Raw genomic sequence first — 16,709 nt, 5'->3', positions numbered from 1 at the left:
CCCCTTTATGTTGGAGGTGGGCATAACACCATCTTCAGGACCATCCTCCCTCTCCTCCACCTATCTGCCCAGTGCCCCCACTTATCTAAGTACCTAACAATAGGAAGCCAAAAGTAGATAAACCTATGTTCAGTAATTAATCTTTCACCTATTTTATCTTATTTTGAATGATCTAAATGTTCAGTAAATTTCCATCATTAAATTTCATCTTGGCAAAACTTTAGGGTTTCAGGCTACTGAAAAGATTTGGAAAACTTACTTGAAAAGTTCACCTAGGAAACCTTTTTATTCTACTTTTAATTTACTTGCTCTAAACAATTATATTTAGATCTAATGAAAATTTCATTGTACCAAGTTATTTTTCTTGCTGACAAATTTTTTGGCTTAGGTAGAATAAAATTATTGTAATTAATGCTGATAACTCTAAAGACATGTCTGTTTTAGTTAAAGCAACAAACTTAAAACCAGCTTTTACTTACTAAAGATTATTTTAGATAACTTGCTCTTGAAAAGCATTTGAGTTAGTATATTCCTTAGAACTGTGGAATGCCCGATCCTTGCAAGCTTGTTTTTAAACCAACTAAATAAAGCTCTTTTATAAATCAATTTTGGCAATACCATCCAGAGGTAGGAAAATACTACAGTTCTATAACGTGTATATGTGTGCGTATATATACACATATGCATATGTAGACATACACACACATAGACTCAAAAGGATCTTAGAAGACAAGGTTCTTCATTTTTAAATGTAGAAAAGGCCTAAAAATTCTTATCAGGCTCTGAATATCAGCTTCCAGTTTGGCCAGTTTTCTGCTCATAAAGTTATTAAGTCCTTTCTAATATCTTTGTCAGGTTTCAGAAGGACAAAGTAAATATTTCTGGCAATATTGAATAACCCTGTTAATTTTTAGTTTCCCTTGGCTGTTAAGGGCAGTAACAGCAGTTTACTAGAATATTCCGTAGAGTTTCTTCAGCTCTTGGAGGGGCTCATATTGGGGCATTTAAGTTGATTTTGAAGAATTTGCATGGGTTTTTGAAGATACTCACCCTCCTACCCCCAAGGGTCCTAGCTGATTATGATAGAGACTGACTTTTGGGCCAGTGTTTTGATGATGAACCCTTAGGAGGGTGTAATGGGGGAGGCCTAGGTGTTGTTTTGGGTTTATGGCCTTGGAATTGTTGTAGCTATAATGCTATTAGCTTGGCAGATTTTTGTTTTCAATCTTGCTCTGAAATGGAGTAGGACCTTGTGAGCCCCCCTTCCCAAACCCCTGCCTGTTATTTATAGAAAAGCTGAAGTTTCCCAGGCCTCCATGAGTCATAGAAGAGCATGCTCAAGCAGTTGATTAGGACAAGCCTGCAGACATTGGGGAATGGCAGTGACTCTGACCACCTGTCTCGAGGATTAACTGAGATTATTCCTTCATTTCCCTTTCAAACTTGGCTGAAAAGAATCTTTGGAGATGGTTATTTTGGGGGGGTTTCTGGGTCCACTAGATTGTAGGCATTCTGGTTAAAAGCAACTTTCGTTTTTGTTATCAGGGCTCTTGCCCCCAGCAGGGAAGAAACAAGAACTGGTTAGAACCCACCAATTCCAAGATGGTGGAGGATTTGATTTCCACTGGACCTTGAGCATCATTATACGCTCATTGTAATGTATTAGCAAGCTAAGTGACATGCCCACCAGCACCATAACACTTGACTATTGACATGACAACAACCAGAAAAACCCATAAAAGGACTGAAAAACAAGGACTGATTGGCTCCATCATACACAAAAGGAAGACATGATAGCAGAAGCCTCCCATAAAAGTCCACATGGCCTGACCCAGCCAGAGCTGTCTCTACCACCCATCTTGGCTGACAGCTCCCTGCTCTAGCTCTTTTCTTCCCTTCTCTCTGCTGGAGCACTTTCCTTCCATTTCCCCTTCCATTTCATCCCTCAACCTCTGCTGTGTGAATTCTTTCACAGCCAGCAGCAAGAACCCACACTTTGGTGAGCTTCCTAATTTAGGGATCCCTCCATCCGCTAACAGCTCCATGATCCTTTCAGAATGCTCAGCAGTAGTCAAGTTCAGTCAGGCTTATGGCTTCGCATTCTGTTTTCTGCCTTTTTATAATGATTTGTGAAAAATCAGTTGCTATTTTTTGAGCCCTCTCTGGTATCATCCTCAGGGTATTGCCATCTTGCTTCCTGCATCCATTTTTTGACTTCCCCAGTTCAAACATGTACAAGCTGATAAAGATTTAGTATTCTAGGGTCATAGGCACTGACAATAACACTAAAATTCTTTAAACTTCTGGGGCTCCTCTCATTGCTGAAAAACCAGCCTCTGTACCCTGATAGCTGAATTGAGAGTTGGAGGCTGAGTTTTGGGAGTATTAGAAAAGAACAGCTTTATTGCTTTGCCAGACAAAAGGAGTCATAGCAGGCTAATACCTTAAAGACTGCGAGCCTACCTTGGAGTAAGGGTCCTGGGGTTTCACAGAAAAATGGAAACAGGAGGGAGATAACAATCAAGGTGTGAGCAGGGGCTACATTTCTTTCATCTTGATAAGAACTTGGTCTTGTTATGGAGGAATTTAGGAGAGTCTGCCCATTTTCTTGAGGTTCAATCCATGACCTTCTTTCATGACCTCTAGGATAAAAGAATAAGTAATTCTAAGAAAAAAATGCACAAGGTGGGGGGCGTGTTAGTCATAAGATCAGTTTAGCTAGAAGTACAGGCCTGAACAACTCAGTAGCCATCTTGTTAGTTTTCTACTCTTTCACTCTTGAGGTTTAAGAAATTCTTTTCCTATAGTGGAAGAGTTTCATCTGCAACTTCAGGTATTGTTTTATCTTGTTTTGTTTTATTTAATTAATTAATTTATAAATATATTTTTATTGAAGTGTAGTCAGTTTACAATGTTGTGTCAGTTTCTGGTGTACAGTGCAATACTTCAGTCATATAGAAACATACATATATTCGTTTTCATATTCTCTTTCTCCATAAGTTACTACAATCAGGTGGTTTTATTTTAAACAGCAACTGTCTAATAGTCTCTTCAGAGTAGAAAGGCAGTTCAGACAGGGCAGTAGTAAAACGAGTACTCAGGTGAAAAAGGAAAGAAGAAAGCAGTAGGAGTCACATCAGTATTTTTGTTTCAGGCACCTTTTATATCTTTAACTTTTCATCAATTTTTTGTAATGAGTTTTTCAATGAAGACTTTTGGAGTTTTGAAAACTTTTGAAGTCTTCTGCATACTAATTAAAATAGATATTCCATTGTGTTTGCTTTGGGAGGTTTCTTGCTTTTAAGTGTACCTTTTAAATGACCTTACCTATTTGGAACATTGATCATAATGGCCGCTGTAATTCTAGGTTATGTTTAGTAAAACTTCGCTGTTTTGCTCAGCATCTGCAGCTTCCAGGACTGTAGTTCTTTGTTTTGTTTTGTTTTGTTTTGTTTTTTTTGGGGGTGTGTGTGTATTTTTAAATTTATTTTAATGGAGGTACTGGGGATTGAACCCAAGACCTTGTGTATGTTAAGCATGTGCTCTACCACTGAGCTATATACCCTACCCGCCAGGACTGCAGTTCTTAAACATAAAATAAGCAGGTATACTGGAAGGTGGCAAACTCAACTCTTTGGATATAAAGGATCCCATTTCTTTTAGCCATACCCTTGGGTTTCTCAGAGCCAAACTAATACCTCAAGGGATGTGCCACAGGGTTAGGGATTGTGGGGTGTTTTACAATGCACCTGGTGTTACTGGACTCAGTGGTTCCGTTGCTTGGGGTGCATAGCCAATGAACAAGCCAAATACTTTTGAGCAAAGCATAAGCATTTATTGGTTATGACAGATGAGACAGGGAGATAGCCCTTATGGCACTGTCTCCCTGCACAGCATGATCAGGGTAGTTTTAAGCTAAGGGTGCATGCATATTCATGAAAGGGTGATTGTGATCTTCCATATAGAGGTGGAGTTTGAAATGCCCTTGCACAGTGCTACAGCATGCTCAAACGTGAAGGCAGTCCCCTCTCTTGGGGTGGAGATTTTAGCATTAAAATGAGGCAAAGTTCACTCTAGGTTGACAAAATCCAGGCACCTAGTTGAGTGAAGTCATGAGGGTCAGCAAAGCTCAGCATTATCATTCCTTAGACTCCAGTTAGTCTGGTGGATTAGTTCTCAAGGGAGTTTGGATCCTACAAGACAGCTCAAGAATGTGCTTCAGGCTGATCTTTGCCTTTGAAACCGTCTTGGAATCTTTATGACTGATTTATTATCTTTACTATAGTGGTTACTTCTTTTGCCTGATAATAGTCCTTTGTTCCTGAATTCTTTATTGTTTTTAAAATCCTTAATTTCTGAGATCAGTTTATTTTCACATGAAGACCTAGGAAGCCGTATGCTGAAGTGTTCCTTCCTCTCTCGAGTGGATGAAACATCCTCTGGTAGATCCCTTGAGGAGGGCTTATCTAGTATAGAATTCTCCAAGGTCTTGTATGTTTAAAACTCTTTTCCTATAACCTTAATATTTGAAGCACCTCTTGGCTTGATATAAATCCTTAGTCTATACTTTCTTTTATGGAGTTTTTTGAAATTTTTTTTTTTTTTTTTTTTTTTTTTTTTTTTTTTTGCTTTGTATACTGTTTTTGAGGACTCTGATGGGACTATGATTCTTTTGCCTTTCTACATATGTAGGCCCTGAGATTTATTATCCATATCTTTGAAGTTTGATGGTTTTACTAGGCATTTTTGTTAGGCTGTAATTAGTTGCTATGGAACAAATTACTTAAGAACTTAGTGTCTTAAAAGCAACTAGTAAATACATATAAATTCAAAATTTCTGCAAGTTATGAATTTGGGAGTACCTTTCCTGGTGGTTCTGGTCTGGTTTGAGCTCTCTCATGAGGTTGTAGTTAAGTTGCAAGGACTTTAGCCATCTGAAGGGTTGACTTAGGTCTGCTTTTAAGATGACTCATAGAAGCTGGCAAGTTGGTGCTTAGTTCTCCACATGAGCTTTTCTGTAGAACGGCTTTATATCCTTATAACATGATGGTTGACTTCCCCCAGAGTGAGTGACCCAAGAGAGAGCAAAATGGAAGCTGCAATGTCTTTTATGACCTAGTCTCAATTTTTTAGTTGTTTTAGGTGAGAGGCTAAATTGGTCCATATTACTCTATGTTGGTTAGAAACAGAAGATTCTTGGCTATCATTTCTTCCACAATTTTAATGCCTCATCCTGTTTATCCTCTCTTTATGATATTTCAGTTGCATGTGTGTTTTACCTTTTACAGTGTAGAATATATTACTGTGAAGAGCACTGATATTTCATCAGTTAGCTTGACTGAGCTCACACTCTCAACTTTGTCTGCCTGCTGTGGGCAATAGCTCAAATCTCAGTTCAGTTGTTTAGACTTTCATTTGGCTGCTTGGAGTCTGCCCACACTTGCATAATTTTGACAGCCAGATATTTGGGCAGAATTTATATGAAAAATTTGGGATTCTTCTCTGGATCTCTCAATTCTGAACTTTCTCTCTTCATTTTGTACCTCCTGTAGTTATTCTGAACTCTGTTTCAAATTCTGTCAATCAATAAACTCCAGATTTAAAGACTGTCTTAATGAGGCCTTCCCTAATGATGCTATTTAGAAATTGAAGAACCACCCATCCCTTTCTGGTGCTTCATTTTCTTTTTTTTTTTTTTTCTTCCCACAACTCTTATCAACTACACAGAATGTGTTTTAACATTTGTTTATTTTCTGATTCCCCCATCTAGAAGGAAAGCTCTATGAGGGTAGATATACTTCCCTCTTATTCAATTCTACTTCCTCAGTTCCTAGAAAAGCTCAGGTTGATGCTTAATAAAAATGTGTTGTATTAATGAATGAATCAATGCATTAATTTACTTATTTTCCTATCCCTTGTATAGTACCAGAAAGGCAGTGGATGAGGAAGAGGAAGCTGCTGAAGAACGTCGGAATATGCGAACTATTTGGGTGACTGGCAGAAAAGGCTTAACTGAAAGGGAAGTAGCAGCCCTTATAGTGGAAGAAGCCAGAATGATTCTGCAGCAGGACTTAATTGAAATGGGAGTGCAGTGGAATCCATATTCCCTTTCAAATTCTGATACACACTCATTGATCAGCAGTAAGTCAGAAGTAAAAGAACACAAATTTATACCCCAAATTGAGAGTTCTTATAAAAGAGTAACAGCAAAAAGAAAAAGTAACACAGTATTCAGCGATTCTTCTGTGAATCATTCACCAAATACAGTGCATGATTTAGATAAAAGTACAGAGGGTACAAATTTCTTTTCTCACAAGTTTCAGGTTGGAAATCAAGAACATCAGTTACATTGCATTACCAGAACAAGAAAACAGGCTTCTTTGAATATAAATAAAAAGAAGCTAGGAACCTCTCTGCATGAGGGGAAAACAAGCTCTAAGAAAGTTGTTCAGACTCTCTCATCTGAGAAAACAAAAAAAGAAGCTTTGAATTTCAGTTCAGAAAAGATGAATACAACCTCTCAATCTTGGAAACATAGTAATAAGCATCTAAAACTATCCAGAGACAATAGCCCTATCAAAGACACTATGATACATAGGATCAATTTACAAGAACGAACTATGTCTAATCCTGTTCATTGTGAAGACTCATTTACTTTAAATGAGAATATGGAATTTAGAAGTCCAGAGCCATTTGCCAAAAATGTATCTTTCTGTGCTGAGGGAAAATACAACAAAGCATTATTCCTATCACAAACGGAACAAAGTTGTTTAAGGAACAAAACAATAGCTAATGATATTCTAGTGGAACATTTTATCACAGGATCCCAGAGTAAAAAAGTAATTTGTCAAGATGCTAAGGTGGTTAGTGAAAATGGAAGAGAATTAGCAATTGAGTCAGAAAAAATAAATAAAGCATGGATACAAAATGAGTCAAAAAACCACAATGTTTGTGTGAAACACCATGACAGCCATCCAGCTAACTGCCTGGAAAAGCAGTTTGATAAACAGGCAAACACTTATACCAAACTGAAAAAAATAACAGCAATACAAATGCCCTGTGAGGCAGACTGTAGTTACATGAGTAGAAACTCAACTGTTATTGTCAGACATGAAAGTGTAAAGTTTAATGCTGAAGAAAATAAATCAAATAATCTTCAGGTATCAGGAGATAATACAAGCAGCTCTGAGATTCCCAGTGGAGTACATCTACCAAGTAGAGCATGTGGTAAGTCAGGAAGCCAGCTTGAGAATATTCTAAATACCCCTAGCGTACAAGAAAAAACAGATGCTTATGAAGCAGTCAAAGCTAAAAATAATCATGTTTCTGACCTAGGTTTAGATCTCTGTGATTTTGAAGATAGTTTGTACCTTGATACTCAGTCAGAGAAAATAATTCAACAGGTGGCAACTGAAAATGCCAAGCAAGAAGGAGCGAAGGACACAAACCTGGCAACAGGGATGATGCAGAAGAGCCTAGACAAACAGAGCTCAGTGAGCTCTTGTCAGAATGAGATTCACGTTACTTTTCCTCGTGAACGATGTTCTTCTGGAATGACAAATATAGATCATTTGAAACTTAAGACTGTAGATGCTGTGAAACAAGGCACTGATTCACGTGGGGTTGATAACCTGACTCCAGAAAGCCCAACTTTGTATTCTCCTATACTAGTGGGGGAAAATGGCCCATGTTTTAAAGGCAATGAACTTTCTGTTACTGACTCCCAATTAAATAGTTTTCTTCAAGGTTATCAAACACAAGAAGCTATGAAACCAGTTATACCCTTGTTTCCTCAAAAGATAACTCCTACCGGTATAGAAGTAGAATGTCTGCCAGTTCCTGAAACAAGTTTGAATTTGAGTGATAGTTTACTGTTTGACAGTTTCAGTGAAGACGACCTCATAAAAGAACAACCACCTGATGTACGAGCAAAAGAACTTCCTTTGGAAATAGCTTCAGTCCATTTCAGTGATTCTCTGTGTTTCCAACCAGAGGGCCCAATTAAAAAATCAAATATGAATGAGAATCAAGATAATCAGCAGCCATTGTCTTGTTTCAGTGATGGGTCCATTATATGTTCAGAAATAGATTCTGCTCAGATGGTTGAAGCTTTGGACAATGTAGACGTGTCTCCTGTCCAAGAGAAACATAATACTACAGTATCTCTTAGAGTATTAGAACTGAGTGATCCAGTGATTGAAGGTAATGATTATCCCCAAAGAGAAGTAATTGGAGGAGTTAAAGATGAAAGGTCTCAAAAATCCAAATTAACTGGGATGAGACAAGAGAATTCATTTGTATGGTCAGGGGCATCATTTGATTTAAGTCCAGGACTGCAAAGGATTTTGGATCAAGTTCCCAGTCCTCTAGAAAATGAAAAGTTAAAATTAACCACTACGGACTTGTCACTTTCGAAAGGAAAAAATACAACTGTAAATGACAAACAAGAGTTGATTTCAAATTTGGAGCCAAATCAAGTGCAAGGAATTTCATTTTCCCCTAATATTGCAGTAAAAGGCAAAACTGGGGCACTAGAGAACAATGTCATTCATGGTGAAATCCCCTCCCTCTTGCCTTGTAAAGAAAGCTGTATAGTTGATGATAATGGACTCATTCCTCCTACACCCATTCCAGCATCTGCTTCTAAGATGGCATTTCCAGGTATTGGAACATCTTCTGTGAAGCTCCAGAAAATCAGTAGTGTTTCACAACTTGATGAAAGTTACTTATTTTGTTTGCCTTCAGATAATAAAAACCATGATTTAAGTCCAGAGAGAAATGGTTTAAAAGACAGCAGTCCCATCAGAGACACAAGCTTTTCACTGCAGCTATCACCGGATGGGTTGCAGCTAACTCCAGCCTCATGCAGTTCAGAAAGTTTGGCTATAATTGATGTAGCAAGTGACCAAACTCTGTTTCAAACATTCATTAAGGAGTGGCAGAGCAAAACTCGATTTTCCATCTCATTGGCTTGTGAAAAGATTAGTAATTTGACATCTTCTAAAACTACTACTATTGGTGGAAGGTTTAAACAAGGTAAGAATTAAAAATAAATTTCTACATTTATATGTAAAACAGTGGACTGAGATGGGATCAAGACTTTTCAGCATTGGATATTAAATGTATTAAATTTGTTCAAAGTTTAATAATTTTCTCTTACGTGAGTTTACATGTAGAACAGCCTTATTGTTCAGCACAACTAGATTAATAATAGTTACCCCCTGGTATAAGAGATGGGGGAACCTCAGGACATGTGAGTAGGAGAGCTGAGCAGTGAGGCCAAGAGCTCAAGCTGGGAGACTGAAAAAGTGCAGACTACTAGAACACTACTCATTCCCCTGGCACTGATCTACCATTGAACATGGGGTCTAATCAGGCTTGTGTCTGCCTCCTTTCAAGTAGGCCAGAGATCCCATCTACAGAGCCTTTCTATAGCAGCTCCTCATTCTAGGTAGCTCATTGAGAGTCCCATACCAGTGTTGTCTCCCTGGACACTGACTCAGCAGCCAAGCTTATTGCTGCTGGGAACACCATAGTTGATATGGCTGGTTCAGAGGCCAGCCCTGGAACAGTGTTCCACAGCTTGATGCTTGGGTGTTCCAGGAACCTGCCTCTCAAACAGCAGCTCTTTTTCCTATGCCATTCTGGGCTTTGCCCTGTCTGATGCCACAGGGCTTTTCTGTTTTATGGTTGTCTTTCTCCTCTTCACTTCTGAAGGCTCTGTGGAGGTTCCCTACACATCTCTGCTGCTTCAAATCCTGGCCATATCTGGTGTTAGAGTGTGCTAAGCTTTAACATTGAACACAACATTTCTCTAAAAAAGAAATCTCATAGATATATATTAGAATGTAAGTTTGTGAAATTAAAGATGTATATTTTGAATATGAATCAGATTTTTTGATATCTTTATGGTATGACATGGTTTTAATTTAATTAACTGAAGTATAGTTTATTTAGAATATTGGTTTCATGTGTACAATATAGTGATTCAATATTTTTATAGCTTATATTACATTTAATGTTATTATAAAATAATGGGCGTATTTTTCTGTGCTCTACAGTATATCCTTGTAGTTGATTTATTTTATACACAATAGTTTGTACCTCTTAATACCTTGCCTCTCCCCACAACCCTCTTCCCACCGGTAACCACTAGTTTGTTCTATATATCCGTGAGTCTGTTTATATTTTGTTATATTCATTCATTTTATTTTTTAGGTTTCACATAAAAATGATGACATACAGTGTTTGTCTATCTCTGACTTACTTCACTTAGCACAATACCTTCTAGGTCTATACATGCTGTTGCAAATGGCAGACGTGATGGTTTTTATTAATCATCATTGCTCATGAATTATTTTCTATTAAATTGTAATATCCTTATTCATTTATATAGTCACAGAAGTGCACAGCAAATAGGCATTATATTTTTTCACGATCTATATTAGCTATATATTTTCCAACACTTACTTCAAGTAGAATTGTACCTCCGTTTATAGTCATGAATCACATTGAAATGTTGATCCCAAAGTTTCCCAAAGGACTCTCAAATTTTCAGAGAATTGAAACTTTTGGTTAAATAATGCCATATATTCTGGTCTTAACTTCATGACTGTAATGATTCTTTGTTATGGGGGATAGCTGTAGTAGGCTTTATAACCTGTTGTGGAAATCAAGATTTGATCAGACTTCTTAAATACCTCTATCTTTGAATGAATTTGTTCTAAAGTTCTGAATGTTTGTCTGATCAGGAATCAGGAAGTATATGTGTTAAGGACAAGTTTTATGTACCTTCAGTGCTAGAGTTTAGAGGGATAAAAACATTCACTTAAATTTAATAAATATGTGCTGGTTTATTTTCCAGGTATTGGGGATATAATTGTAAATAAGATAGTTTTTGACCTATGTCTTTGTAAAATTGAAGGTGCATTATTTTAGAGAATATACTGACTCCAAATACGAAATCATACCTACTTCTTCACAGAGAAATAAGACTCTTGATTTTTAGGGAGTTTCTTAGTGTTAAGAATCACTGAGTTTGCTACAGAATTTTTGTGGTGTGCAGGTGATCTTTATTTTGCTTGAGTTATAGAAATTCAAAATGTAGCTTTTAAGAAACTTTAAAAAGTTAACTTTAAACTATTTTAGTCATTATTATAGACCTATTTTAAGAAATCTTTGGTAAATTTTTCATAGTGACAGTTGTCTTAATTGATGGGAAGCCTAGAAAGATCTTACATACACCTAAAAATGACTATCCACATAATGCATATTGTAGGGATCTGAAAAACTTGTGTGTTAAATAGTTTTTTTTTTATTATTTTTATCATTGTTTTAAGGCTCCGTTTAATGGCTTTATTTTTAGAGATTTTTACCTATTTCACTTTCGATTTATGTAGTTCGTTCCCCTCAGGAAAACCCTATTAGAGATGATGGATTTCCTGTTAAAGGTTGTGATGACATCTTGGTGGTTGGACTGGCAGTATGCTGGGGTGGAAGAGATGCCTACTATTTTTCATTGCAGAGGGAACAAAAGCATTCTGGTAAGTAATCACTATTTGGCTAAGTCACTATATAATTTTAATGTAACCGCTATGAGGATAGTGACTTTTTTGTTGAGAACAGTTCCTTGATATTTGCCTAGAATTTATTTTTTAGAATTAAAAAAAAATTTTTTTAATAGTGGCTGTTATGTACGTTATTTCATATATTAACTGGAGTGATGTCCTTTTGAAATTTATTTTTTTGATTGAAGTATAGTCGGTTTACAGTATTATATCAATTTCTGGTGTATAGCATAATGTTTCAGTCATACATATACATACGTATATTCCTTTTCATATTCTTTTCATTATAGCTTACTACATGATATTGAATATAGTTCCCTGTGCTATACAGTTTAAACTTGTTGTTTATCTATTTTATACATGGTAGTTAGTATATGCAAATCTTGAGCTCCCAGTTTATCCCTTCCCACCACTCCATTCCCTGACTGGTAACCATAAGTTTATTTTCCATGTCTGTGAATCTGTTTCTGCTTTGTAAATAGGTTCATTTGTGTCTTTTTTTTTTTTTTTTTTAAGATTCCACATACAAGTGATATCATATGGTATTTTTCTTTCTCTTTCTGGCTTCACTTAGAAACTGACAACCTCTGTGTCCATCCATGTTGCAGCAAATGGCATTATTTTATTCTTTTTTATGGCCAAGTAGTATTCCATTGTGTGTATATAACCACAACTTCTTTTTCCAGTCATCTGTCGATGGACATTTAGGTTGTTTCCATGTCTTAGCTATTGTAAATTGTGCTGCTGTGAATATTGGGGTGCATGTATCTTTTTGAATTAGAGTTCCCTCCAGATATGTGCCCAGGAGTGGGATTGCTGGATCTTATGATAAGTCTATTTTTACTTTTTTAAGGAACCTCTATACTGTTTTCCATAATGGCTACACCAAACTACATTTCCACCAACAGTGTAGGAGGATTCCCTTTTCTCCACACCCTCTCCAGCATTTATTGTTTGTGGATGTTTTAATGATGGCCATTCTCCCTGGGGTAGACTGCCCTAGGAGAACATTGTTCAGATTTATGTTGGAGAATGTTTTGCTTATGTTTTAGGCTGCCCTAGGAGAACATTGCTCAGATTTATGTTGGAGAATGGTTTGCCTATGTTTTCTTCTAGGTGATTTATAGTATCTTGTCTTATGTTTAAGTCTTTAAGCCATTTTTAGTTTTCTTTTGTGTATGGTGTGAGGGAGTGTTCTAACTTCGCTGAATTACATGTGGCTGTCCAGTTTTCCCAACACCACCTGCTGCAGAGACTGTCTTTTCTCCATTGTATATTCTTGCCTCCTTTGTTGAAGATTAATTAATTAATTAAAGTGTATAGGTTTATTTTTGGGCTCTCTATTCTGTTCGATTGATCCATATGTCTTTTTGGGCCAATATCTTGCTATTTTAATTACTGTAGTTCTGCAGTATTATTTGGAGTCTGGAGGGTTATTCCTCCAGCTTCATTTGTTTTTTTTCAGTATTGCTTTGGTGATTCTGGGTCTTTTATGATTCCATATACATTTTAGGATTATTCTAGTTCTGTGAGAAATGTTATGGGTAATTTGATAGGGATCACATTAAATCTGTAGATTACCTTGGGCAGTATGGCCGTTTTAACAATATTGATTCTTCCAATCCTAGAGCATGGGATAGCTTTCTATTTTTTAAAGTCATCTTTAATTTCCTTAATCAGTGTTTTGTAGTTCTCCATATATAAGTCTTTCACCTCCTTGATCAGATTTATTCCTAAGTATTTTATTGTTTTGGATGTAATTTTAAAAGGGATTGTTTCTTTACTTTCTTTTCCTGTTATTTCATTGTTAGTGTAAAGAAATGCAGCTGATTTCTGTATGTTAATCTTGAATCCTGCTACCTTGCCAAATTCTTTATCAGCTCTAGTAGTTTTGTGTGGAACTTTTAGGGTTTTCTATATATATATATATTATCATGTCATCCACACATAGTGACAGTTTTACCTCTTCTCTTCCAATTTGGATCCCTTTTATTTATTTTTCTTGCCTGATTGCTGTGGCTAGGACTTCCAAGACTCTATTGAATAGAAGTGGTGAGAGTAGGCATCCTTGTCTTGTTCCAGATTTTAGTGGGAAGGCTTTCAGTTTTTCACCATTGAGTATTATGCTGGCTGTTATAAACAGCTTTTATTATGTTGAGATATGTTCCCTCTGTACCCACTTTTGTAAGAGTTTTTAATCATAAATGGGTGTTGAATTTTATCAATTGCTTTTTCTGCATCTATTGAGATGATTATATGATTTTTGTTCTTTCTTTTGTTGATGTGGTATATCACACTGATTGATTTGCATATGTTGAACCATCCTTGTGTCCCTGGATGAATCCAGCTTGATCATGGTGTATGATCTTTTTTATGTGTTGGATTTTGTTTGCTAATATTTTGTTGAGGATTTTGGCATCTATGTTCATCAATGATATTGGCCTGTAATTTTCTTTTTTTGGTAGTGTCTTTGTCTGGTTTTGGTATCAGGGAGATGGTGGCTTCACAGAATGAGTTTGGCAGTATTCCCTCCTTTTCAATCTTCTGAAAGAGTTAGAGAAGGATAAGTATGAGTTCTTTATATGTTTGGTAGAATTCCCAAGGAAGCCGTCTGGTCCAGGACTTTTGTTTGTAGGGAGGTTTTTTAATTGCTGATTCTATTTCATTTCTAGCGATCAGTTTCTTCAAGTGGTCTGTTTCTTCTCGATTCAGTTTTGATGCTCTGTATGTTTCCAGAAACTTGTCCATTTCTTTTAGGGTGTCCAGTTTGTTTCCATATAGTTGTTAGTAGTATTTTCTTTTTTTTGCATTTTTGTAGTAATGGTTGTAATTTCTCCATTTTTCTTTCTTATTTTGTTTATTTGTGTTCTTTCTCTTTTCTTGGTGAGCCTGGCCAGAGGTTTGTCAATTTTGTTTACTCTTTTAAAAAGCAAGCTCTTGGTTTGATTGATTTTTTCTATTGTTTTTAATCTCTATTTTGTTTATTTCCTTCCTGATCTCTATTATTTCCTTCCTTCTGCTGGCTTTAGGTTTTGTTTGCTCTTCTTTTTCTAACTCTTTTAGGTGATAGGTTAAGTTATTTACTTGTGATTGTTCCTGTTTTTGAGGAAGGCCTTTATCACTATGAACTTCCCTCTTAGGACTTCTTTTCCTATAGATTTTGTATGGTTGTATTTTCATTGTCTTTTGTCTCAAGGTATTTTTAAATTTCTTTTTTGATTTCATTGTTGACCTATTGGTTTTTTTAGTAGCATGTTGTTTAGTCTCCACGCAGTCATTTTTTTTCTCATTTTTTGGTTTTTTTTTCCTTCCCTCCTGAGATTGATTTCTAGTTTCATGCCATTGTGGTCAAAAGATGCTTGGGATAGTTTCTATCCTCTTAAATTTTTTGAGGCTTCTTTTGTGTCTGAGTATGTTGTCTATCCTAGAGAGTGTTCTGTGTGCACTTGAAAAGAACGTATATTCTGTTTTTTGGAATGTAATATCCTAAAAATATCAGCTAAGTCTAGCTGTTCTGTTATGTCATTTAGTATCTCTGTTGCCTTATTGATTTTCTGTCTGGAAGATCTATCCAATGATGTTAGTGTGGTGTTAAAATCTCCTATTATTATGTTCCTATCAATTTCTCCCTTTATTTCTGTTAGTATTTGTTTTATATATTTAGGTGCTCCTATATAGGGTGCATATATGATAACAAGTGTAATATCCTCTTGTATTGCTCTTTTTATCAGTATATACTGTCCTTCTTTATCTTTATGGCCTTTGTTTTAAAGTCTATTTTGCCTGAGTATTGCTACTCCCACTTTCTTGTCATTTCCATTTGCATGAAATATCTTTTCCATCCTCTCGCTTTCAGTCTATGTGTTCTCTTCACCCTGAAGTGGGTGTCTTGTAGGCAGCTTATTGTAGGCTCTTGTATTACTACCCAATCTGCTGCTCTATATCTTTTGATTGGAGCCATTTAGTCCATTGACTTTTACAGCAATTATTGTGAAACGATGTCTTAAGAAGTACCACTACCACCTCTCCCACCTTTACTCCCTGTTGCTTGTCAGATGAGGCTATTAATACTATGTTTTCTTCCTGAGGGAAGTACAGCTTTAAGGACTCCCTGGCCACCTTGAGGATTTACTTTTGAAGATTGGATCATAGCAGTTTCTTTCCAGACATTTTTCCTCCTATTGACTGCGTCTGGAAGTCATTTGGAGGCAGTGATAAGTAGACATCTACAGTAACTGAATCACACAGCCTTTGGAGAAATCTTTGGAATTAAAAGGATATGATCTAGGGAAATACCTTGTGATCTGATTATGGTTGTTGGATACCTAGCTGATTGTTGGTTTTAGACAGGAGCAAAATTAACAAGGAAACATTTTTTTAAATGCCATATAATGCCTGTTCCTGAGTTAAGCATGAAATATTATCAGTTGTTTTGTGGGAAAATATGTTAGAGTGAGTAGTTCCTTGAACTACTACTTCTTTTATTTTAGATATTTCATTACACATTCATACTAAATCTCCTTTAAAAAGGAGTTTCTTTAAAATTCATTTCAGTATAACTTTTCTGTCTTTTAATTCTACATTCTGAGAAATATAAATTTAGGAATCTTGATATTTAGAACTTTCTCCCTCCTAACTAAATAGAGCATTATAAATCATCTAGCCCAAACCATAATTTTTAGATTACAAAATAGTTCATCTTTATAGGCAACATGACCTGGATAAGGTCATGCTGAACTAAATCCTGAGGCTTCTGAGTCTTTTTGGTCTTGACAGTAGAGATTGCTGCTTCAAATGATGCATATACTTTTTGCCTTTAGGGTTTTTTTTTTTTTTTTTTTTTTTTTTTTAGAAATTAGTGCCAGTTTGGCTGCACCTTCTCTGGATCCAAGCCTGACTGTGAAAGACAGAATGTGGCACCTTCAATCTTGCTTTCGAAAGGAGTCTGATAAAGAACGTTCTGTTATCATTTATGACTTCATCCAGAGCTATAAAATTCTTCTTCTGTCTTGTGGCATCTCCCTGGAACAGAGTTACGAAGATCCTAAGGTCCTCTGAATTATTTAAAAATTTTTTACATTCTTAAAAAATATATATTTTTAATGTTTAGGGTTAATTTTTAAATGACTTGGTATATATTTA

At 36.1% G+C, this 16,709-nt stretch overlaps 1 protein-coding gene across 9 annotated transcripts in view; it reads left to right on the top strand.

Moving 5' to 3' along the window:
* The window catches only part of POLQ (DNA polymerase theta), a 125,860-nt gene that overhangs the window by 72,517 nt on the left and 36,634 nt on the right, over nt 1–16,709 (top strand). For all 9 annotated transcript variants that reach the window (XR_006720407.2, XR_006720408.2, XM_074364326.1 and 6 more), the window contains 3 exons: nt 5,924–9,036; nt 11,400–11,543; nt 16,420–16,616. Coding sequence is in view for 7 of the 9 variants with exons in the window: in XM_074364326.1 (XP_074220427.1) it covers nt 5,924–9,036; nt 11,400–11,543; nt 16,420–16,616 (3,454 nt within the window). In the remaining 2 variants the exon portion in view is untranslated. The remainder of the gene's footprint in view (nt 1–5,923; nt 9,037–11,399; nt 11,544–16,419; nt 16,617–16,709) is intronic.

The sequence above is a fragment of the Camelus bactrianus genome, chromosome 1 (assembly GCF_048773025.1).
Source record: "Camelus bactrianus isolate YW-2024 breed Bactrian camel chromosome 1, ASM4877302v1, whole genome shotgun sequence".
Lineage (NCBI taxonomy): Eukaryota > Metazoa > Chordata > Mammalia > Artiodactyla > Camelidae > Camelus > Camelus bactrianus.
This window is presented reverse-complemented; position numbering and strand designations above follow the sequence as displayed.